This window comes from Barbus barbus (assembly GCF_936440315.1).
Source record: "Barbus barbus genome assembly, chromosome: 25".
In the NCBI taxonomy this organism is placed as follows: domain Eukaryota; kingdom Metazoa; phylum Chordata; class Actinopteri; order Cypriniformes; family Cyprinidae; genus Barbus; species Barbus barbus.
In genome coordinates this window covers 6,203,410-6,227,518 of record NC_136753.1, presented here as the reverse complement: position 1 = coordinate 6,227,518, position 24,109 = coordinate 6,203,410, and the positions used below count along the sequence as shown (strand labels likewise).

Sequence of the window (24,109 nt, the reverse complement as noted above, 5' to 3'; positions counted from 1 at the left end):
AAAAATGCAGCATGTTTCCTGTGAGGGCTAAGTTTAGGTGTAGGGTTGGTGTAGGGCAATAGCACATACAGATTGTACAGTATAAAAACCATTACGCCTATGGGATGTCCCCATAAAACATGGAAACCCAACGTGTGTGTGTGTGTGTGTGTGTGTGTGTGTGTGTGTGTGTGTGTGTGTGTGTGTGTGTGTGTGTGTGTGTGTGTGAGAGACAATGCATACAACATTTGCATCTATATTTTTCTGTTTTAGGTTCACATACAGCCTAAAAGTGGGATCTGGAAAGAAAACAAACACCCTCATATGCAAAGAGCATATCTCGGCTTTCTGTGACCTACAGACAAAGAGACATCCTGCAGCACCTGAACTGAGAAGCATCTCTGTCCACTCCACCCTATATGCTTTATTAATGATGTCAGAACAGGCGCAATGCAGTGATGACCCACAATGATAGAAGGTCAATCACTGGAAAGTGGATGCAAATCTCAGCACAACTGGAAGAGCATAGAACCTTCTAGAAACAGAACAGTGGTTCTCAACTATTTTGACTCAAAAGCTTCTCATTGTCCAACACAAGATTTTTATAAACATAAATTGGGAAACAAGCAGAAATTGTAAATGAGGGGGAAAAAGAAATATGATTTCTTTATGTATTTTAAGCATTTTATTAAAGTTTTAATTTATTAATAATAGTATTAATATCAGTTGAATTAAATAATCATATATTCAACTGAATAATTTTAAGTCATACTGTGGCACCCCCTATTAAGTTTTCTGAGGGCCCTTGTGGCTCTCGGCCCCTAGTTGAGAACCATTGATCTAGAATGTGAATATGAGTAAAGAGAACGCCTTAGTCCTTTTTTTATAACTGCATATGAAATAATATTGATATCCTTTTAAATAACAAAAGATGATTGGTGGCAATTGGTCCTTAGGGAAAATATTAAGTATTGTCTGTGTTTCTAGAAAAAAAATGCTTCTGAACTAAACTAAACCAGCACTGACATCAAAAGATGGATGGTTTGTGCTCAGTTGAGTGATGCTTTCCTAATAACTACACGTGATTGGCCCCGTGGGCTGAACGCGTGTGATTGACAGGTGATCCAGCCACTGACAGGATGCCATCAAAGGTGTCATGCCTGTATTTTCTGACTGTGGTCTGCTGGGCCAGTGCGCTGTGGTATCTCAGTGGCTCTCGGCCCTCAACCACCTACGTGGGTCAGATGACCTTCACCCCCCGCAAACTGCTGCCGAGGCTCTCGAAGAACGACACGTTCAACAATATCCGAACGCGTGCTCTAAACCCGCACAATTTCAAGTTCCTTATCAACGAGCCCAACAAATGTGAAAGCACAACGCCCTTTCTTGTTCTCCTCATAAGCACCAACCACAAGGAGTTTGACGCCCGCCAGGCGATCCGCGAGACGTGGGGAGATGAAAACACATTTGGCGACGTTCGCATTTTGACGCTGTTCCTTCTTGGGTACAGCACTGAACCTGTCCTTAACCAGATGGTGGAACAAGAGAGCCAGATCTTCCATGACATCCTAGTCGAGGACTTTGTGGATTCCTACCACAATTTGACCCTGAAGACTCTTATGGGCATGCGATGGGTGTCCTCGTTCTGCCCCAACGCACAGTACGTCATGAAAACAGACAGTGATATATTTGTTAACATGGACAATTTAGTGTTTAACCTTCTGAGACCCAACTCCAAACCAAGGCGACGCTTTTTCACAGGTCATGTGATAAACGGAGGACCCATACGTGACGTCCACAGCAAGTGGTTCATGCCCAGAGAGCTGTACCCTGATAGCAGGTATCCACCCTTTTGCTCTGGTACTGGATACGTCTTCTCTGGAGACATTGCAGAGCTGGTTTATAAGACCTCCCTTCATACAAGACTCCTACATCTGGAGGATGTGTATGTGGGACTGTGCCTGCGGAAACTGGGCATTCAGCCTTTCCAGAATAGTGGATTCAATCACTGGAAAATTACTTACAGTCTCTGCCGCTACCGAAAAGTCTTAACTGTGCATCAGATCTCACCAGAGGAGATACTGAGAATGTGGAACGATATGTCCAACAAGAAATATCTCAAATGCTAGCGTTTTTGCTGATATGTGATAATGAAAATATGGTGATGTGTTGGGGTCCCACTTTATATTAGGTGGCCTTAACTACTATGTACTTACTTTAAATTAATAATTTGGTACAATGCACTTATTGTGTACCTACATGTTTTTACATTGTACTCATATTTTTAAAAACATTTAATTACATCTGTAATTAATTTATGTAGTTACATTTATAAATGTAAATGTAGAGTGTAAAATATAAATGTAAAGTGTGACCCGTGTTGGTATTAACAGGACTGTTTGTGACCCTCCTGGTCTGATACAGTAGTACAGTCTGTATACTTAAAAAGGCCACAATCATGAAACTGATGTCAGTCTGTAGAGCAATATGTGCAGGGTCAAATTGGATTCACAAGGTATTTGCAATGGTTATTGGTTTTAAACAGGTGTTTTTGGCCTTACATACTTACAAACATTATTCATATACCAGGCTGCTGTGAAATGCTTTATATTAATAATACCAGCTTTCAAATGAACACAGTATTGTGAGAAGTAACAGTGCAGTATTTACTATCCCAAATGTCTGCTATAAACTACATTTATTCTGTATATCACTTAAAATGAATGATAACTAGAATAACCCATGAGAATGCATATTTATGTGTAGTTCAAGCCTTTGCAAAGCAGTAGAGCTCAGTTTTGTAACTGGGGCTAGGAAAATTATTTAGCTTTTTTTGGTTACAATTAAATAATAGATGCAAAAATAGATGGCGCACACACTTTAATTTTGCATGCAATAGTCACTTTTTTTGTAAAGGGGTTGTATCATTTTTTTATTATTATTTAAATTGTATATTTTATTATATAATTATTTTTAATCAATTCTGTAAATATTTACTTCATTTGCTTTTTTTTCCGTAGAGGTTTTTCACCTAAATTTAATTTGTGACTATTTTCCAATCTCTCTTTTTGCCTTAATTAAATAGTTCTGAAAGTTACAGTACATTTTCATAGTAAAATAATGAATATTTAATTGCTCACGATGACCTCTTTAACATAAGGAGCTATGCAAAATACTCCAAGCAATCTGGCTGAATTTAAATCACCCAAGCATACTGTAACCTCATAATATTACTGCAACAAAAATATTAACTTTTCACTTTTACAAATAGTAGGTACTTTGTATTTTTGATGACCATCTTGAGTGATTGTGTGCTGCATTACTGTATATTTAGCCATTTGATTGTACTGCTGATGGGATTACATCGGTCTTATATTGTAATGATGTAACACAAATTACATATAGCACATGACAAGGCCATGCTGGAACCATGCACTTTATTTTGTATCTGAAAACTCATGGACAGGCTCGTTTTACACTGCTAACTGTATATTTAATAAACATGTCCACTTTTTCTAAAATAAAAGTGTCACTGTAAAGGTGCCTGTACATTTATTTTGACATGTCTTTTATGCTTAAATGTAATCTGGAATCAAACTGTCAGATAATTGTATGAATCTACTGTTGGACCAAAGTCAAATCAATTATTTTCTACAAACCTTACTTATCAAACTGTTTAACCAGTGGCGTTCCATACAATTCAGCCATATCCTTTCCATCTGTAAACTTTAACATTACTGCCACCTGTTGGCCAAGAAATGCCAAATCAACCTTGTACTGGACAAAGAGACCCATCCATCCATCCATTCATTCTCCAAACCACAAGAGACCAATGTCAAATAATGATTCAGTTATACTATTCTATTATCTATCAATAATTAAAGGCTTACTACATTCATTATTGGGCACTGATTCTTCTAGATTCTACCATTAGGAAAAAAGAGTAAGGTTCTCTTAAAGAAACAAGCATTAAGTACATTGTCATGATACTTTTATTACCAGTTTTCCATTTATGATTATCATGTACATTGCCATCCTCCAATACAATAACCAAAGAAAGGGTAAAAAGGGTTTAAAGGGTTAAATTTGTGTTAGCAAAAATCACAGTGAATCAACATGACCTCCTTCTTGAATCTGTGTCAGAAAATATTTCACCATCATGATCATGCAAAATTCTTGATAAAATCTATCATTGTAAAATTATATAAAAATTGAACACTTATAAAACTGGCGTCGTTCCATGATAAAATATTTCCAGTCAGCTGTCATCAAGTCTGCTCATGGCTAGTTGCTTACACAATGTTCCTTCCTGAGGTGCTGTATGGTTGTTTTGTGGAGGGGTGGGAGGAGTTTGATTTCAGGGAGGAGGAGCCTGAGCCTGAATGGCTCCGCCTGTGTCTGTCCAAGCTCCGGCGGAATGAGAGAGGGCTACAGCGACGGTTTTCCAGACCTACATGGGTGCTGACCTGAGATGAACTCAGACTGAGCCTATGATTCTGAGCTCTGGACTCATACTCTTCTGCTGACGTCTTCTTGTAGCTAAGAGAGAGATGGAAAGATATTTACAGTGTCTAAGCATCATGGGAAGGTGAATAAGAAAAATGAAGAGCTCTGTTTCAAAACATGGGCAGCTATCCTCCAAGACAGTATCCTTGTGTCATGATTTACAGTATTTGAATTAGTGTTCATCATGTGAAGTTTCCAGTCCACTTATTTTTTCAATGCAGAAGTAACCTATTTCCAGTGAATGTGCGAAAATTCTGACTCATTAATCACTTTTACCTAGAGGAATTAAGTGAAGTAAATGGTAAAAGTGTTTCCACTACAACCCAGTGCATTCATGAATACTAAATTTAAATAAGATAATGAATACCAGTTTGCAAAATCAACCAGCATAACAAACTGAACTTGTGCAACTGATTGCAAGTGGCTGATTTTTTAGCACACTTAGGTTGAAAATGGCCACACTCCCTTTTACATTAAAATAAGGTGGAATAAAGTCTGGTGTTAGCTTGTTGTTAATCTACCAACTCATGTAATCCATCTTGAGTGTTTGTGTGCTGCATTACTGTACATTTAGCCACTGGAACGTGTGCTGCAGATGGACAAGGATGAAAACTGTCTTTTATTATAATCATTTAACATTCAAGTTCAAAATATCTGTGCTCACTTTTGTGTTAAAAACAAGGTGGAAAATAGGCTGGTGTTAGCATGCTGTTATGCTAACAACTGATGCAAAAAAACATATATAATCATTTTAAATCAGATGTTACCACATTATGCACATTTTAGGTTATCTACGAAAACATATTATTCAGTGCAGCTTATATGGCAGTATCATTTCCTGCCAGCTGTTTAAAACAGGCATTGTGTCAGGACTCCTATGATGCCTAAATAGGCAATACTCTTGGCTTTGGAACAGGGCTATAAAGTGTTCAGTGATGTGTGCAGGTAGAACATGAAGACTTCATCCCAGTGTAGTGTATGTGCACTCACAGTCGCAGCAGTAGAGAGGAGAGCACAACTGAGACAGATGAAGCTGCCATCGCAGCAGAGCCCATCCACGGCTGCAGAACGAGCCCAAGCGGCATGAACACACCTGAAAAATCAGACTCAAACCAGTAAACCACATCCACATATTACAGAATGCTCACAGTACTCGCTCATGCCAGAAAACACTGGTAACAATTATGGTTGGTTCTGTTTACCTGCTGCAATAGGGATGCCAAGCAAGTTGTAAATGAGAGCAAACACAAAGTTTATCCGGATTCTCTGCACTGTCTTTTTAGACAACTCAATACTGGCCACCACATCCAGCAAATCATTCTACATCAACAAAAACACATAATGAAGGGCTGGACTTTTTATTTTGTGGTTATTTTATAGAATCTCACCTTTGTTTCCTGATAAACAAACTGACTCACCCGTATAAGGACAATATCTGCTGCTTCAATGGCTACATCTGTACCCGTTCCTATGGCAATGCCCAGATCAGCATGGGCAAGAGCAGGTGAATCATTGACTCCATCGCCCACCATTGCAACTTTCAGACCTCGTTCCTGCAATTCCTGGACTTTTGCCACTTTATGGGAGGGTAAGACTTCCGCAAACACCTTTCTTATGCCCACCTGTATAACGAAACGGTGCACAAAAGCACAAATGCAAACTTGATATCAAAACTGGGTGGCTTTTCCATTAGTAACTTTTTGGTTAAATTTTGCTGGCAAAAAAGAGCCATTGTCAACAGTGTAGTGATTTATGAAGCATAGTTTACCAAAAAAAAAGGTCACTTTCAAACCAAGCAGATTTTAATTGGTCAACACAGCAAATTAACATGACCAACTTTTGTGAAATCTCCCTAGAAAAATCTTTGGCCTTCATGTGAAATTCTTGGAATATTGAAATAACAGGATTTCGTCTTTGTCAAACAACAGTAAATGTATGTCCATATTAGTCAAATTGTGCATGCAAAAAATGCTTCACTGCTCATAGAAAAGTTAATTTCAAACTAAGCAGCTTTCTGTTGGTCATTGTGATGAATTTACAGGACCAACTTGAACATAAGCGAAATCTGTTTTGGGAACTTTTTCAGCTTCATGTGAAACTTCCCAAACGCACAGATTTGTACTACGACTGGATTTCACCCATGAACAAAACCTTTAATATGACTGTACCTTTATTAACATATTTCAATATTTACATTATTTTGAGTTGTTATATGATACGATTTTATATGGTACTAGGCTAAATGCAAATGTACATGCACCTGTGTGGCGATGGCCCGGGCTGTGCGTCTGTTGTCTCCAGTGATCATGAAGACCTCTATTCCCATACTGCTCAGGGTGTGAACAGCTAGAGCTGACTCTGCCTTCACTGTGTCTGCCACAGCTAACATAGCACACAGCACACCTGAGAAACAGAGACAGAAAGACAGAAAACTGGGGGATAAATGATGATCTTGATGTTTTGAAATAAAAAGCTTGACATAATTAATAGTTTGACAAATAATAACAAAACTAAAATATAACTTTATGTTGTATGTGGGCTTCAGGGGGGGGGAGTATGATACTACCTTTATAAAATTAGATACACTAGCAAGTTCTTTTGATATTTAAAAAAAAAACTTTTTATTTGCGTTTTACACAAAACATAACGTACCATCGATGGCCACAAGTATGGCCGTCTGTCCTTTAGTCTCATGGCTGCTCATGGCATCATCCACATCAGCTGTGACCTCCAAACCGTTCCTCATCATCCACTGTCTGTTCCCGATCAAAACAGAGTATGAAGGGCTCTCTGGAAAAACACAAATACATAAATCTGTACTGTTTCTCTGTCTTCATACATTAAGATTTTAATTAATTCAAGGAAATCTGAGCCACAATAACTGGGAAAAAAAATAAGTAAAGGGGACATATTACGGAAAACACCCATTTCCTTGCTCTTTTGGAATGAGAAATAACAAAAGTTTAAAAATTGGTATTGGTATATAGACCTTCTCTAACATTCACAACAAAGCTTTTATGCTTTAAAACTATAAGCTAATGTAATTTATTCCTGTGATGGCAAAGCTGAATTTTCATGACCCTTCAGAGATCATTCTAATATGCTAATCTGGTATTCAGTTATTAATGATGGTTATTATTATCAATAGTGAAAACAGTTTTTGCTGCTTAATATTTTTGTGCAATGTTTCTTAAGCACCTAATCAGAATATTACAATGATTTCTGTAGGTTCCTGTAACACTGAAAACTGGAGTAATAGCTGCTGAAAATTCATCTTTGCAATCACAGGAATAAATTACAATTTAAAATATATTAAAAAATAAATCAGTTCTTGTAACTATAATATTTCACAATATTACTGTTTTTACTATATTTGTAATGAAATAAATACAGTCTTGGTAGTGTACAAAGCACTGTTAAGTTATTGAATTATTCATTTAAATAAAATAGTACTATATGTGGAAATAAATAAATGCTTCAAAAGATTAGAAAATGCCCTTTTAAAGGAAAAAAGCTCTAATAATACACAGAGTAATACACAAAACTCACACTAGGAGGCAACGAAAACCCACGTTTACCTTACCTGACCCTGAATATGTGTCTGCGTCTGCCACCAGGCTGCTCTCATCTGTGGTGGCTCCTTGGAGGGTGACAAGAAGTGGTGTTTGCTTTGCATGGGATGTGTTTGTTTCTTGTGTCTTTGGGCTGTTCTGCAGCAGATCCTCAATGTTGGAGACTTTACAGCTGATTCCACAGCCAGGAACAGCCTGGAAGTCATGGCAGTAGCCCAGCGTTTCTGTTCCCAACTCCTACAGAGAGGCAGATTTAGAAGCAGACAAACCCATTTAGAAACCTCCTTCAACACCTAAGAGCAGTTTTATTTATTTAAACAGATGGTTTAATTAGTATTAGAAACAGGCTTTCCTGGATTTCTGAAAGTTTTGTATGTATGGCACATAATGCCCAGAGGCTGCATCATATGAAACTGTACTGAAGTTTCAAAGTTTTTCCAAACCTCTTTACAATGCTTGGCCACAGCCATGCCCAGCGGGTGTTCACTGCTGGCCTCAGCGGTGCCTATCACAGCCAGAACCTTCCGAAGAGGAAGCTTTGCTCGGTCCCACAGGACCAGTACTCTGGTCACCTTCGGCACACCATTAGTGATGGTGCCTGTCTTATCAAACATAACAGCCCCAACCTGCAGGAACAGCAGGGAAGAGAGTTCAATTACAACAGACTATCCAGTAAATCCTGAAAGAATCTGAACAGTTTTGTCTCAGCTATATTCATAACAGCATCCTATCACTCTGTATACTTAAAATAAAATAAATGTTCACTGAAATAAAATATGATGTACTAAAATAACTAAAATGAAAATGAAAATGAATAAAAAAGATATATGAAACTAATAAAAATGACAAAACATGCAACATAATTACAAAAACTTTAACTACAATTGAAATGAAAACAAAATATAAAAACGGATTCAAAATATTAATAAAATAAATATTAATAAAATATTGCATCTCAATGATGCTAACACTGGACACTACCATTTAAAATTTTGTGGTCAGTTGGATTTTTAATGTTAATGTTTATAAAAAATAAAAATTAGTAAATAAAGTTTTTGAAAGAAGAAAATAAGTTGTCTCTTATGGTCACAAATGCTGCATTTATATAATCAAAACACTAAAACACAGTAATCTTTTAAATATGACATTGAAATAACTCTTTTCTATTTTAATATATTTTAAAATGTAATTTATTTCTGCGATGGCAAAGCTGAATTTTCCAGTCATTTCTCTAGCCTTCAATGTCAAAAAAGCTGCTTAATTCTTTATGGAATCCATGATACAAGAGGATTTTTTTTATTAATAGAAGGTTTGAAAGCACTTTATTTGTTTATTTAGCTAGTTAGTTATTTAGTTAGTTAGTAACAATGTAAAAATGTTTACTACGATCACTTTAATGCATACAAGTATCTTGAATACAAGTATCAATTTCTACAAAAAGCCTTACTGGCCCCAAACACTGTACATAAATATCCAGCAACATTTCTACAGATACCACTACAGCTGGGATGTCAGCCTAATAAATACAGACTTAAAAGAAGGACTAATGGTTAAGCATTGCCTTGTGGGCCATCTCCAGAGGTTCTCCTCCCTTTATGAGAATGCCATTCTGAGCGCCCACCCCTGTGCCCACCATAACAGCAGTGGGGGTCGCCAGACCCAGAGAGCAGGGGCACGCGATGGACAGAACTGTGATGGAGGCCTGGAACGCAAAGCGAATGATCACCTCTGTTCGGGGGATGTTTTGGTTGTAACCCTGTGAAGATCACACACTTAGTTTAAAGACGTTTCCTGTTTTGTTTTTTTTACACAGATCTGTTTGTAATAAAGGCTGCGTTCACACATAGTTCATGAATTAAAGTAACTCACAGGGAAATATTTTGCCACAACTTCAAAGTCCAGAAAACCAATGATGAGCCATGCGACCACTGTCAGTACGGAGATCACCACTATGAACGGAACGAAATAGCCACTCAGTTTGTCAGCTAACTGTTGAATCGGTGCCTGCCAAGAGAAGAGGACAGTTACATCACAATTCTAACGCTGCATAATCATAGCTTTTAATCAAAAACTAGAGGAGAAACATGAATATGTACTGGCAATTTTAACATGTGACTGGATGTTATTAAGTAAATGTTGTTGATTTTTCTGTTCTCACAAATTTTTGAAACAAATAATTATACAAAAGTTGTTTATTTATTTTATTTTATTTTTAATTTAGTGCACAGTAACTACAAAAGCTTGTTTAGATTAATTATGAATATGAATTATCAACCGTAGTAAAAATTAAACTGAAAAGTACATACAGTAAACTTGCTTTTGTATGCATGTGCATGTATATTAAAAAAGAAAATTGCTGAGAAAATGAGAGTTCAAATAGCTGATAGAAACAGCACAATAATCCTCAAGTAATCTACATGACTCCATTAATTAATGTTTATGTTAATGTTTTAAATAATGTTTGTATGGACTGTATTGTTTAAAGTTAAAATGCCTTGATGATAGATTTATTTATTACAAACTGAAGCTTTTCTGCTTCATAAGATGGTGGATTACTTGTGGTTTATGAAGTTTTTATCAGCTGTTTGCTCTCTCGTTCTGACGGCACCCATTCACCGCAGAGGATCTATTGGTGAGCAAGTGATGTAGGGTTACCACCTTCAGCAATTCAACATAAGGGACACCCGTTCACCCCCCCCCCCCCCCCCCCCCAAAAAAAAACAAGGACACAAATAATCAGTGAGGAAGTCATAGCTCAACAATACACCATGAGAAAACATGCTCATGTATGTAAATTATTAATTATTAGTAATAGTCTTTTTTGACAGTTCTACAGCTGTTACCTGGATGAGATTAATGATTCTTTTTTATTTTTCTATTCATTTGCTTAAATTAGGACTACATTAAATCTAAATAATTTAGCATTTTTGAAACTCTTTAAAATGTCAAATTGTATATGACATATATGCTTATTTATTATGGATATATTTATGATTAATATAAATGATAAATTAATAAATAGGGTCTAACATTAATTATAATCTATTAATTCCCCTGTCTAATAATGTCTAAAAATATAATAATTATGTCTATCAAGCTCGAACAGACTTTCCAAATTTTTATAAAACAATAGGGTTATGCCTTTAGAAGCTCAGATGTGTCTGTCACTTTAAAGGTATGGTTCACCTAAAAATTTTAATTCTGTCATAATCTACCCAGGTTGTTCTAAACCTTCAAGTTTTTTCTTCTGTTGAGCACAAAAGAAGATACATTGACGAATGTGGGTAACTAAACAGCTGCTGGTCCTCAGTAACTTCCATAGTAGAGAAAAAAATACTATCAGAGCATTGGGATCCCTTTAAGTCAGACAGTCCACTGTGAGCAGCTGAAATGCTTCTCTGTAAACTGCGTGCGTTCATCATTAGTTACTGGACAGACCCGCTGATAACTTTCCCATTCAGCTCTACATCTGGAGAGTGTTGAGTTCAAAGGACAGATGTGAGCTCATTGATGTTTTAAACCGAGCAGGTTTAGCGCATTCAAAGGGCTTTAACAGCGTGCGTTCTGGAGACTCCATCATCACCATGGAAACAATAATGCCAAGATGAGCTTCTCTAACTTCTTATGAAATTGATTTCATTATAATTGCTATTAGCATTATAGACGTGCAAAATACTTATTTGTTGATTCAGCTTGTTGGCCTTTGTAAAATAAGGGACAAATCGCGTCCAGTATTGATTTGATACGGGACGCATCATTTTACCTTTAAATATGAGACGACTCCATATTTTAAGGGACGGGCGGCGACCCTAAAGTGACCCCAAAATTTCTCCAAATCTGTTCCGAAAAATAATCAAACTCACCTATATCTTGGATGTTCATGAATGTTAATTTTTCTAAGTGAACTGTTTCTTTAAGGGTGTTCACACTTGGGTTCATTCTTTGCAAAACTCTAAAAGTTACAATACAGATATTTATCTATTAAGTTCATCACTTTCAAACATTCAAACCCTCAAAATTTTAACTTATAAAATCTTTGTCCACAATAAAGTAGAGATGCTCTTCAATCTAAAACACTCAACTGACTATATACTTCTTTAATTAAATCTCAACCTTTTTTAATGTTGCATTCGATTTAATTGTTACCTTTCCATCAACTCATGAACCCCCTGTAGTTCCCGCACAACCCTTGCTCTAAAAGGTATGTTTGTGCACATGAGTTACCTTTGATGTCTGGGCCTCATCCACCAGTTTGACTATCTGGCTGAGCGTGGTCTCTGCCCCAACATGTGTGGCTTCCACTAGCAGACCTCCATGAGCGTTGATAGAGCCTGCAATCACACAACTGCCTGGTTTCTTAATGACCGGCATCGGCTCTCCTGGAATGACAAATAGACTTTCAGTTAGGATGTCAGATTCGAATCCATCAGGCAGCTTTGGACCTTTGGGCCAATATAATGCCAGTGTAACTAATGAACATGATAGATCTCTAGGAAAAAGCAGAACAAGGTAAAGAGGAGGTGAAGCCAGAAACCAAAAATCATACTTTGAAACAAAGGAGGAACAACACTCACTCTATATTAAAAATGTATTTTTCAACAAAGATGATTTGTGTAATTTTTTCCATCTTTCCTATCCAAGCTAAACATGCACACTGTGCCTTTAAATGAAAACCAACATGATGTTTTGTAGCTTCTCCTTTTCACAGTAAATCACAGGGGAAACCCAAAGTATGTACTATGACACTGTTTACAAATGTAGACAGATTTAACATCCTAAACCACACAAACCCCCACTGACAAGTCAAAGTCTTACCAGTGATAAGGGACTCATCTGCCATAGACGTGCCTTCAATGACCTTCCCGTCAACAGGGAACTTTCCCCCTGGTGCCACCTTTACAACGTCGCCTCTCTGCACCAGCTCCACAGAAACCTGCTCTTCTCTGACACATGACAGAAAATCGACAGTTAAGTCTTATAAGCCTTGAGCAACACAGCACACATCAATCAACACCATTCAGAAATCTGTGGTTCTACTAGATCTAATGGAATTCATTTATGCCAAGGGTGCTCAATCCTGCTCCTTTGAGAGCCGAACTCTATAGCAGAGGTCAACAACTGAAGTACCATCTATTCGTACTGACTGCTATTCAATTGAACCACTATCTTGCTCGCACTCACAGCATGCAGAGCTGTTGCACTGCTGCAGTTTATTCTGTATTTTTGTTGCTCTTTGCACTCTTAACAATTATTTGTATATGAGGAAGTAAATTTATATATTCTATTATAATGCATATTCTGAAGTCAGTTTTATTTACGCAGCTTTACAAAATATACTGCAGTAAAAATGTCTCAAATTGCCTGTAAATTCTGTAATTTATTTAAAATTAATAATTAATAATTTCAATCAAATATTTGGATTCAGTAAGATTTTTTGAATGATTATCATTAAATTAATCAAAAGTGACAGTAAAGAACATTGGTAATAATTCATTAAAATGATAGTTTCTTGAGCGCAAAATCAGCACATTAATCTGAGTTAGGGGCAGCGAGTTGGACTTGTAATCCAAAGGTCGCTGGTTCGAGTCTCAAGTCCGGCAGTAATTGTCAGTGGGGGGAGTGAGTAACCAGTGCTCTCTCCATCTTCAATACCATGACTGAGGTGAGAACCTTGAGCAAGGCACCAAACCCCCAACAGCTCCCCGGGTGCCGCTCTGTGTGTGTGTGTGTGTGCGTGTGTGTGTGTGTGTGCACTTGGATGTGTTAAATGCACAGCACAAATCCCGAGTATGGGTCGCCACACTTCACTTTCTTTCCTTTCTTTTTGGTATTATTTGCAATATTTCACAATGTTACTGTTTTCACTGTATTTTTATCAAATAAATGCAGCCTTGGTGAAAAGATACTTCTTCCACTTAACTTCTTAACTTTGTGTTAAATAATCATTTTTGCTTGTGTTCATTTTATTTATAAAAAAAATGTCAATGTTTATATTACAAATAAAATACCTTTTAAAATGCAATGCTTAAATCTTGTTTTTATAATAATTAAAAGTGGATTTAAAAAAAAAATATTGCACATACAATGTCCCTAAAACCTGGCAGATGTCATTGAAACAAGTGTCCTGGGAAATCATAGCTGTCTCTGTGACAGCCCTCTGTAAACAGAAAAAAAGGAGTCAGAGAAGCAGTGCTTATTTTTGTCAGAAATGCTCTCTGCCTGTCAATCATATTGTGTGTGGAGGATGTGGTTTTGGTGAGAGAAACTTATCACAGGAGATAAGGTGTTCATTTCGATAAGATTTGATACATATATATAAGAAGGCTGACATCAAAATGGAACATCATGTCAAAAAGCATCTAATTATTAGTTCATAATGAGCTTATTGAGCACCCCTGAAAAATGGCTAGTTTCTAACTAAAAGCTCATATAATGACTTCTGTATAGAGTGAAGTGAACCTGATGATGGTGTTGTCTCTGCTCAGGGACACTATAGTGGCATCTGTGGCCTGAAGTGACATCAGTTTAGCCAGAGCCTCAGATGTTTTACTCTGCAAGGACAAAATAAAAGCAAAAAATCATGTTTTTCTCATCCAGGCAAGACTTATGCTCAAATGGCAAGCCCACAGACACAGTCCGGGCTTATGACCACCTGTTTTTTGTTCACTGAGACTGCTGCATCTTTAATTGAATTCATTGTTTGTTGCCAGTTTGTTGGCATAATGGCATACAGAATATACTTTATATATTTTAGCTACTAATATGCACCTTATTTTAGCTTTTTTTTTTACTACAAAGCTGTTATACATACTGAAACTATAAAAAACTTGTGTATTAAGTTGCTGGATATTTTGTGGCTGCTCTTGTTACTGATTAAACCAAAGACAGTTCAGACCAGCTTGAGGAAACTCCTCAGACCTGCAAAGAGCAATTCATTATTTCAGTATTTTTATAACATAATGATTGCTCTGTCACATGAAGCACGTCAGTGAATGCATGACAGAGCGATTACAGCACCAGGCATACAGTATTAAACACATGGTCATAAACCACAGCTTCTGCTGTATTAAATAAGCATTTTCTGGTATAATGAGTTTATTGGCAGCCAAAATTGCATTTAAAAGGTACAAACTAGTGCTGTGATATATTGCCTTATCAGCTAGCTATTAAATTAGACTGTATGGGAAATATCAAGACAAGTGGATATTAAAATATGGAAATGTTTCATTCGTATGGTAATATCTAAATTAACTGTCTTTTTCAAGTAAAAGCTGCACCTTTTGAGAGTTCAAAATGCATATTTACTGTACCATTAACATATTAGGCTAATACACCATGATGTTTCCTACTTTTATGTAAACTAATGTTAAAAAATTCAACTTAATAACGTTTCAAGATGTGCTTCCTCTCTCAGTTATTATAATATATTAACTATTGACAAAAACATTATATTGTCACTGTCTTGATAAGATAATAATGGAGAGTGACTGATCATTTGACTGCCCTCTGAGCCATATGTACGGTATATTTAAGTGTTTTTTGATGTTCTTTTACCTTAGCAACGTGCTCCAGCCAGCGTCCCAGAGCGATGAACACAAAAAGCATCGGAGGAGTGTCAAAAAACGTCAGGGGACTCTGTTTGGCTCCTTCAATCATGGCTACGATCAGCACTATGAATGAATACACGTATGCAATGGTGGTCGCCAAGACTATGAGCACATCCATGTTGGCTACACCATGTCTTAGCGAACGGTATGCTTGTATGTAGAAGTAACGACCACCTAGAAACTGAATGAGAATAAAGGAGAACCAGAAAAAGAGAGAAATACTATATTATCAGTTATGCATTGGTTGTCTTTCAAACTATTATGTATGACCTTGATGTGATAATTATTACACAGTAAAACATTACTAATATAAAATAGCATCAGTAATGGACATCTAAATCACTAAATATCTAATCAATTGCAGATACATTCTGGAATGAAACTAATGAGTCATTAAATCATTTACTCAACCAATTTGTTCCAAAGCTTTGTGTGGAATCATTTTCACTGGCAAACTGCTATATTAGAGGACATTTATAATTACAATTTAATTAAATGCTATTCTTTTGAACTTTCTATTCATCAAAGCTTCCTGAATAATACTATCATGGTTTCCAAAAATATATGTTGCTTGAGCAGCAAATCATGTAACACTTTACCATGACAGGAATAAACTACATATTATATTCTTATATACTTATATTCTTCTTAATCATTATTTTTTTTTTTTAGAAATTACATAACTACTATAACATAAACTACCTGCATAAAACACATGAAAAAACACATAATAAGGCACACTGTAGTCTTGAAGAAATTCTGTTGAAATTTTGCATGAGAAACTTCTATGTCCACATAAAATAGGCAATTATTAATGAATGAGACTCAACGTTCTTCTATAACCTGCAGTTGAAATACCTGAACAGGAGTGCAGAGCAGGAAGAAGGCCAAGTTAATGATGGAGAGACCAGGTAGGATGTTCTGGTCCACAGGCATGGAACCACCATGTTCCTTGTGTTGACTGTCCATCACCATCATGTAGATCATCAGACCCATCACTGGGATCCCAAACACCAGGCTGAACAGAAATGAATGCTTCCATCTGTAGGTATAGACCAGTTTACACTATAACTTATAACAATACAAAAACTTACTCACTCTCTGGCACACACGTCACACACACATGTTTGTTTTTGTGAAAAGTGGGGACATCCCATAGGCGTAATGTTTTTATACTGAACAAACTGTGTGTGCTATTGCCCTACACCAACCCTACACCTAAACTTAGCCCTCACAGGAGACTGTGCATTTCAACTTTCCCCCCCCCCAAAAAAAATCTCACTCTGTATGATTTATAAGCATTTTGAAAACTGGGGATATGGGTCAATGTCCTGAAAAGTCACCTTCACCTTGTAATACCTGTGTCATACCTGTGTCATTATACAAATTTATGTTCACATTTGTCACAACAACGTGCGCACACACACAAACACACACACACACACACGTGTGTGTACAAATGTCCCCACAAGGATAGTAAAACCTGAGATTTTTGACAGGCCGGTCCCCACGAGGTAAAAAAAATGATTAAAAATAGTAAATGATGTTTATCTGAAAGTGTAACAATGCAAACAGGTTTTCTGTAAGGGATAAGGGGTATGTTTAGGGTTTGGTTAGGGGATAAAAATATCATTTGGAAGATTAGGGAAGGTTAGGGGATAAAAAATATTGTTTGGTCAGTTTAAAAATAATAGAAGTCTACACACACACACACACAGACACACACAGAAGTGAGTCTTTTTAAATTTGAAAAAGATACTTGCTGCCGAATTTCCTCTTGGTGGTCCAGTGTGTTGTTAAATCCCTCATTTTTTATTAAAGACACACCAAAACCCAAACCCTAGAGAACAGAGAAAGAACAGACAAATCAAATGAATGAATAAGAAAATAACAGTGAAAAAGCATTCTAATTCAAACCTAATTAAACCTCATCCTTCTTAAACATATAAATATAATTTTACCTCAATAATTCGGACAATATCTCTAGAGCCAATCAAATCCGGGTCAAACTTCACATGAGCTTTGTTTGTCGCCAGAGCAACAGAGGCTTCCAATATTCCTTTTGTCCTCAGAAGTTTGCTTTCGATGTTATGGACACAGGAAGCACATGTCATACCAGTGACCTGATGAAATATCTGTGTCAAGACTGAAATCCACAAGACTGAAACAAGCTCATCAAACCATTCTTTTGTTGAATTCTACATTAGACCTTCATAAGGATTTCCATTACATCTCTTTTCCCACTGGGGAAGAGGGCAGAAAAAGAGGACAAAGTAACGTTTTTCTTTTTTTACTTGGGTTTTTCATTCCGATATATAAAAATGCATTGTCTTATGAAGAGATCATGCATCTTCTAAATACAAGCAGTTTTCAATCCAAGCAGTGATTTTATTTATCTTTTGGCTTCTTAAAAATAGCAAATTGTTGAACAGAGGTACTGGGGAAAGAGAATCAGTCATGCAATTTGGCGGATATATAAGGGAGAACAAACCCATAGACTCCCACATACTTTAGGATTCATTTCTGGATCATCGTTTAATTAGATTATTATAAATATTGTTAACATGTTATGATGTTATTATTTATTGTCTAAATTTATATCATTATCGCAACATCATTACTGACACAAAGTGTCATTACAACCACAATGTAAAAAAAAGGATAAAAAGATGTATAAAAATATATTTTATGGGAAATCTCTTCTTTCAGGTAATAAAAAACATTTTTTTAAATAAATACAATACATATAATAAATTACTAATAATGTGGTAGTAAAGACATTTTTGAGAAAACATTAAACAAAATATGACAAATATCGGTCACAAATACCAAAAAAATAAATATATAAATAAAAAATAAGAAGAACATATCACCCAAATAAAATGCCTAAAGAGAAGAGGAACATGTTACCTAATAAAATACCTAAAGACGAGAAGAACATATTATTTTTTAGTTGTAGTTACAGAAACACCAACAAATGCACCCAGACACTCACAGAAAGATCTAAGACACCGTCCTGGACTGCATTCTCTTCCATCACTGAGGCACCAAACCCTAAGCGAGAGATGAGCTGGACGATCTGTGCTGAGTCCAAAAGTCCTGGATCATATTTCACCTCTGCCTTACCCGCCATCAGAGCGACGAATACTGATTTAATACCTAGACATACATCAACACATAAAAATCAAACCACTGCTCTGCTTATATATATATATATATATATATATACATATATATATATATATGACATTCCATTAAAAACTGCTTGCTAGCTACTTTAAAAAGTATTTAATCCTGAATGCCCTTTTTACCTTTGTGTTTCAACAGATTTTTCTCAATGTTGGCCACACAGGATGCACAGGTCATCCCTGTCACATGAATGAAACATTTGCGTGTCTCTCTGTCCTCTGAGCCACAGGGGTTGTCTTTGGTGATTTCGATTGCTGAAGATTTGGATGTGTGGCTTTGTTTCAGATCACTTGACATTTTCGATGAAACATCATAAACTCCAGAATCTTTGAATGAGATAAAAAAATTAGTAGAGATTTAGTGCTTATACTGAACATAACTGATGAATGTACAGTTATTTTAAATATGTGATTATTCTTTTACTATTTCTACAGTATATGTATTTTTGGCTTTGTGTTTAGTTAGGATCACAGTTTAGAATTCATGAACATTTCAATGAGAGAGAGAAGAGCAGTCTGCCTAAAGCCTCTTTAATCCGATTAACTCTCCCACTTTCCCTTTTGAAGGTTGCCATGTCTGGATTTTGAGTCATTCAAGAACACTTCATGTTATTCTAGAATGGCAATCTGTGTGGTAACCAAGGAAACCATTGTTCTGGATAGATTTTGCTGGCAGAGGAGAAGCCACTGTCTAGACAAGATAAAGATTTTGCCAATTTTGTGATATCTACTTGGTTTTACAGTCAGAGAAAGATTAAAGCCCTATAGTTTAAAGTAGGACATCTGTACACATTACACATTTAGTAAAATAAAAATACATATAAGGCAATGTTTCAAAAAGTTTCATTATAGCTAGTTGCTATTAAGTAAACAGTAAGGTTTATGTGTTCACTTATCAGCTAGATATGTAGAGTATCAGTTTCATGCGGTCTCTGCAAGAAAAATGATCTTCACTTTGTGAGGTATGTATTTTGATATGCATTCACAACCTTGATCCAGCCACGCTTCAAATCCCATGTCCTCAATTGCCGCCCGCAGTTCTTCTGGACTAGTCAAGCTGGAGTCAAATGTTACAATTCCCTTCTTTTCCTGTAAGTTAACCTTTATGGCACGTACTCCGTCTCTCTGGGACACCATTCCCTCTATGGCTTGAACACACGAGTTGCATGTGATTCCTTCAATTCCGATGGTGACAGTCTGGGTTGGAATACTGGCAGAATTCAATGTAGAATTCCAACCAGGAATGGAAACCATAAAATTCCCTGGTGGAATCTCCTCTAAGAGCCCTTTAATTGTCTCTAGGGTAAGCAGCGATGGGTCGAATCTAAGGTCCACACTTCCTTTTTCCAGTGAAACGAATACGGAGTTGACACCTACCACTCCCGACAAGGTTTCTGTTATGTTCTTCACACATGACCCGCAATGCATCCCTTCTACGCCTAACGTTACCTCAGACCAGTCAGCCACCGAAGGATGCAGTTGACTCTGCAAGGCCAGAAGTGAAGCATCAAACCCCATATCCTCGATATGTTTTCTCAAAACCTCTGGTGTTACCATTACAGGGTTAAACTTCAAAGAGGCTTCTTTATCACTCAAAGACACCTGGACACCAACAACACCTTCAAGACTTCCAATCCGCTCTTCAATAGATTGGACACATGACTGACAGGTCATTCCCTGCACCCGGATCTTCACCTCGCTCTCCTTGACTGCTAATTGGTGGCCCAAATTGCGCTTCAGTCCATGGTGGCCATCTGGTTCATAGGCAAGATTATCAAAAGCATGTTTTTCAGAGTGGACTTCCAGTGGACTTCCATTTGCCTAAACAAATAGAAAAAATGAGCATAAACTGATGAGCATACAAGTTGTTAATTATAATGTAGCTTAACATATGCTACTACCTTCAATGCATTTTAAACATTTATTGTTAGTGGAAACACATATATGCACTCCAGGGAACCCAATAAATTTGCTCTGAATCTGAGGCACTACAAAGCATTTGCTAATCACGCAGGAGTATTAGCACAAAATTTTCCCATTACACAGCATCAAAGAGCAGATTAGTAAAAGTTGTTCCACTGGAACAATCACAAGACGTGCGATTTACTCCTGCTACTTTACTACTATGACTTTAGCACTATTATACTTTGAAGAGGTATTTTTATTTAACTTTACATTAGTGTTTAGACCAATTACTATCTCATATATTTAATCAAAAGAGTTTCACTGTGGCCAGAATATCACAAAGTTTTACATTGGCAATCATTGTTGTCATTCATTTTTACTTGCTATTTTGATTTTGAATTTGACATTTAATCTTCTAAAATATACAGATTTAAAAGTCAGAAATTTAATGCTCATTCAAATAGGTAGAGATGGTTATATATAATAGATTATCCAAACCCTGGCATTATACATAAAGAAGAAAAATGGCATATATTTATACACTGCTGTTCAAAAATGTGAGATTTTAATGTTTTTAAAGAAGTTGCTTATACTTATCAAGGCTGCATTTATTTGATCAAAAATACAGAAACAAAATAGTAATATTGTGAAATATTATTACATAATTTTAAATAAAGGTTTTCTATTTTAATATACTTTAAATATAATTTATTCCTGATGCAAAGCTGAATTTTTCTTCAATGTCACATGATCCTTCAGAAATCATATAATATACTGATTTATTAGCAAAATTGGAACAGTTGTACTGCTTAATATTTTTTGAGAATATCTAATGAAATGATATGAAATGATAATTCATTTTATATCTAATGAAATTCATGAAATGTATTGCTTAAGTGTCCATAATTCCTGGAAACTGTATGTATAAAGCATACAGTAATGCAGATTATTATAGAAAAGCAACACAAACAAAACAATTAGCCTAAAAAATTTTTAAACTTTTTAAATATCTTAATGTGAAGACAATTTCTTTCTTTACGAAACTTGTCGTGTGTTCAGATTGTTTTGAATGAAACTAACCTGATGTTCCTTGGTTCCATCTTTAGTATTTGGTGAGAACGGACAAACGCACGGGTCCGGCCCGCAGCGGCACGGAGGTCTGCAGTCTTCCATGCAGAGCTGCTCCCCACTGACTGCCCCATTATCAGGCGACTTTGAGATAAATTTGGCAAGATTACTGAAAGGACTGAGTTTGCTCATTGTACCGGTGTCCCACTAGACCCAACTCTGGAGTTTCGATGACCCTTCCTTAACCAACAGTCGAAGACTAAAAGTGAAAGGGCTGTCCCGTGGCGTGACGGTCCGCGCGCATTTAAATCTCCTCAGGTTTTGCGCTCCGCGTGTCGTCCCTCATCTGCCTCTCAGGATTTTGCACTCGTCACCGCCTGGCAAACTTTTAGGCGTCACATTTTCTGTCAATGATTAAACTGAATGATGTTACCGAGCGCAAAACTTAAACAAATAAAGGTTATAAATCAGTTCCGAGCAAAGCACATGGATATATGACTCTTCTCTGAGTTTCCAGTGTTAATTAATCTCATTCAGGCTTCGAAAAAAAAACTTCATGCACTGTAGGGACCTCCCAATGGGCCAAACGAGGACAACCACTTGAAACTAAATAGACTTAAATTAAAATCTAAACATTTTGTGTAGGGGTAGGATCAGATTTAGGCCTACCTTATTATAAAAATAACACGAAAAGTCTACTTTCTTTCTTTCTTTCTTTCTTTCTTTCTTTCTTTCTTTCTCAACAAATCCCCTGGGGCACAACCCAGACAGTATATTGATATATTGAAGGTAATAGTGATAATCTGTATCAATATGAAAATATGCTACTTTTGAAATATCATACAGGCTTTGAGTAACGTTAAAGTGAATACAAAATAAAATTAATTCATTTATTCAAACCATTTTGGATCTGCAAACAGTACAGACATATTTCACAAATGAATCTGCATTGTGATTGGATCAGTTAGTGTGTTATATAGCCTAGTATCATTCCCAACAAATCTATTCCCTACAAATTATAGGAATAGATTAGATGGACATGTATTTTGGAGGTTTTTCATTTGTCAACCTAACAATGTTTTGGGCCTTAGTCTTGGCTTTTCTATAACAACAAAATGGGCTTTTACCCCAAATACTATCCATTCACTATAGTGAATTATAATTGTCACAGTTATAACAGTTGATGGTAAACTGAGAATCATAATTTTTTTGAGTCCAAATAAATGACTCAATAGGCCTATCTGAGTGATTCTCATTTGTTACACAAATCTGCATACATCCTAAATTTGTTAAAAGTTAGATAAAATCACCTCAAAATGATCCTTTAGACATAATTTATGTGCCAGACAGCAACATAGTGTTGGTCCAGATCCAGCCCACATCTGGCCCGTGTGAAATCCATGCAGGCCAGATGTGGGCCGGATCTGGGCCGACACTGCTTGCTGTCTGGGAATCTACAGTGTTGTAGGCTATTAAGTACCATGGTATTATAATCTGATACCATGGTGATAAACATGACATAAGTGTTCTCAGTGTATCTGTTATGGTTAAACAAGAATTTAACAGTAACTCTGACACAAAGAAACACATTTGTGAAGCCTACAGTATTTTCAGTTTTAAAGAAGAGGTTGTCATTTTTAAATCTAGAATTTCAGTTGACTAATCTTTGCCAAATCTTACCTTACCCATCAGGAGAATCTTCATATGTATTGACTTCAGAGAAGTTGTTTTGTTTCAAGATAGTCTGACCGACTCACATCACAGTCACATGACTGTCATGAACTTTCAATTGTCTTCAATTACCAATGACATCCGCATCCTCAGAAAACACTTACAAAAATGCAATCAACAAATGCAGCTGGTGCACAAACACTGGTTTTTACCTATCTATGGAAAGGAATTTAATTATGCAGTCATTTGAAAAAATCTGGTACTGAATTTAAGCGTCCAAGGTCAATGACACAAGTCATTCACCCCTAGAACCGCCTTGCTATGTCCTAGAAAAACTGCTGAGAACAAAATGTTTTGCATGTCTGGCAGGACTAAAAGTCAAACAGTGTTTAGACACTTTCATTTAACACTCCTCAGTGTCCCAAGTTGGTCTGTTAATGGCCACCCATGTCTGTATTTGTTTTTCATTCAGATGGCATGTAATGATTCAGAGTGAATTGTTTGCGAGTTCATTTGCCAAGTCCCATCCATTTGAACAGACCATAAATCCGTCTGTATAAAGAAAGCAACAAAATCTTCCTTGTAAGGTTTATTTAATCTACCCACATTTTAT

The 24,109-nt window shown here is 36.4% G+C and overlaps 2 protein-coding genes across 3 annotated transcripts; one reads left to right on the top strand and one right to left on the bottom strand.

Moving 5' to 3' along the window:
• Positions 1–1,118: 1,118 nt before the first annotated feature.
• Positions 1,119–2,108, top strand: LOC306844690 (beta-1,3-galactosyltransferase 1-like; the record flags this gene model as incomplete). The annotated part of the gene is made up of 1 exon (XM_079377005.1): positions 1,119–2,108. The coding sequence occupies one exon, from the start codon at positions 1,119–1,121 to the stop codon at positions 2,106–2,108; it is 990 nt and encodes a 329-aa protein (XP_079233131.1).
• A 1,846-nt stretch (positions 2,109–3,954) lies between these two features.
• Positions 3,955–22,155, bottom strand: atp7b (ATPase copper transporting beta). Of its 2 annotated transcripts, none has more exons than XM_079377694.1 (21): positions 21,838–22,155; positions 19,842–20,673; positions 18,976–19,179; positions 18,660–18,823; positions 17,626–17,787; positions 17,428–17,504; positions 16,523–16,706; positions 15,612–15,845; positions 14,517–14,608; positions 12,873–13,000; positions 12,282–12,436; positions 9,927–10,061; positions 9,619–9,813; positions 8,501–8,683; positions 8,069–8,294; positions 7,138–7,275; positions 6,746–6,888; positions 5,904–6,107; positions 5,688–5,805; positions 5,476–5,578; positions 3,955–4,518 (listed from the first exon to the last, which is right to left on the bottom strand). In XM_079377694.1, exons 1-21 carry the CDS (start codon positions 22,015–22,017, stop codon positions 4,272–4,274), a joined length of 4,104 nt encoding a protein of 1,367 aa, XP_079233820.1. In that variant the 5' UTR covers positions 22,018–22,155; the 3' UTR covers positions 3,955–4,271. The 2 variants fall into 2 exon arrangements, with proteins under 2 accessions (XP_079233820.1, XP_079233821.1); XM_079377695.1 differs by having other exon boundaries at positions 9,691–9,813.
• Positions 22,156–24,109: the final 1,954 nt, after the last annotated feature.

What these genes read in the sequence shown, in the direction of transcription:
- atp7b (XM_079377694.1), bottom strand. Translation starts at nt 22,017, where the DNA reads ATGAGCAAACTCAGTCCTTTCAGTAATCTTGCCAAATTTATCTCAAAG. An exon ending in AGATGAGTCCCTTATCACTG is followed by an intron (nt 12,437 to 12,872) that starts GTAAGACTTTGA and finishes TTGTCATTCCAG; the next exon opens with GAGAGCCGATGCCGGTCATT. An exon ending in CTCTGGAGATGGCCCACAAG is followed by an intron (nt 8,684 to 9,618) that starts GCAATGCTTAAC and finishes CTGTTCCTGCAG; the next exon opens with GTTGGGGCTGTTATGTTTGA.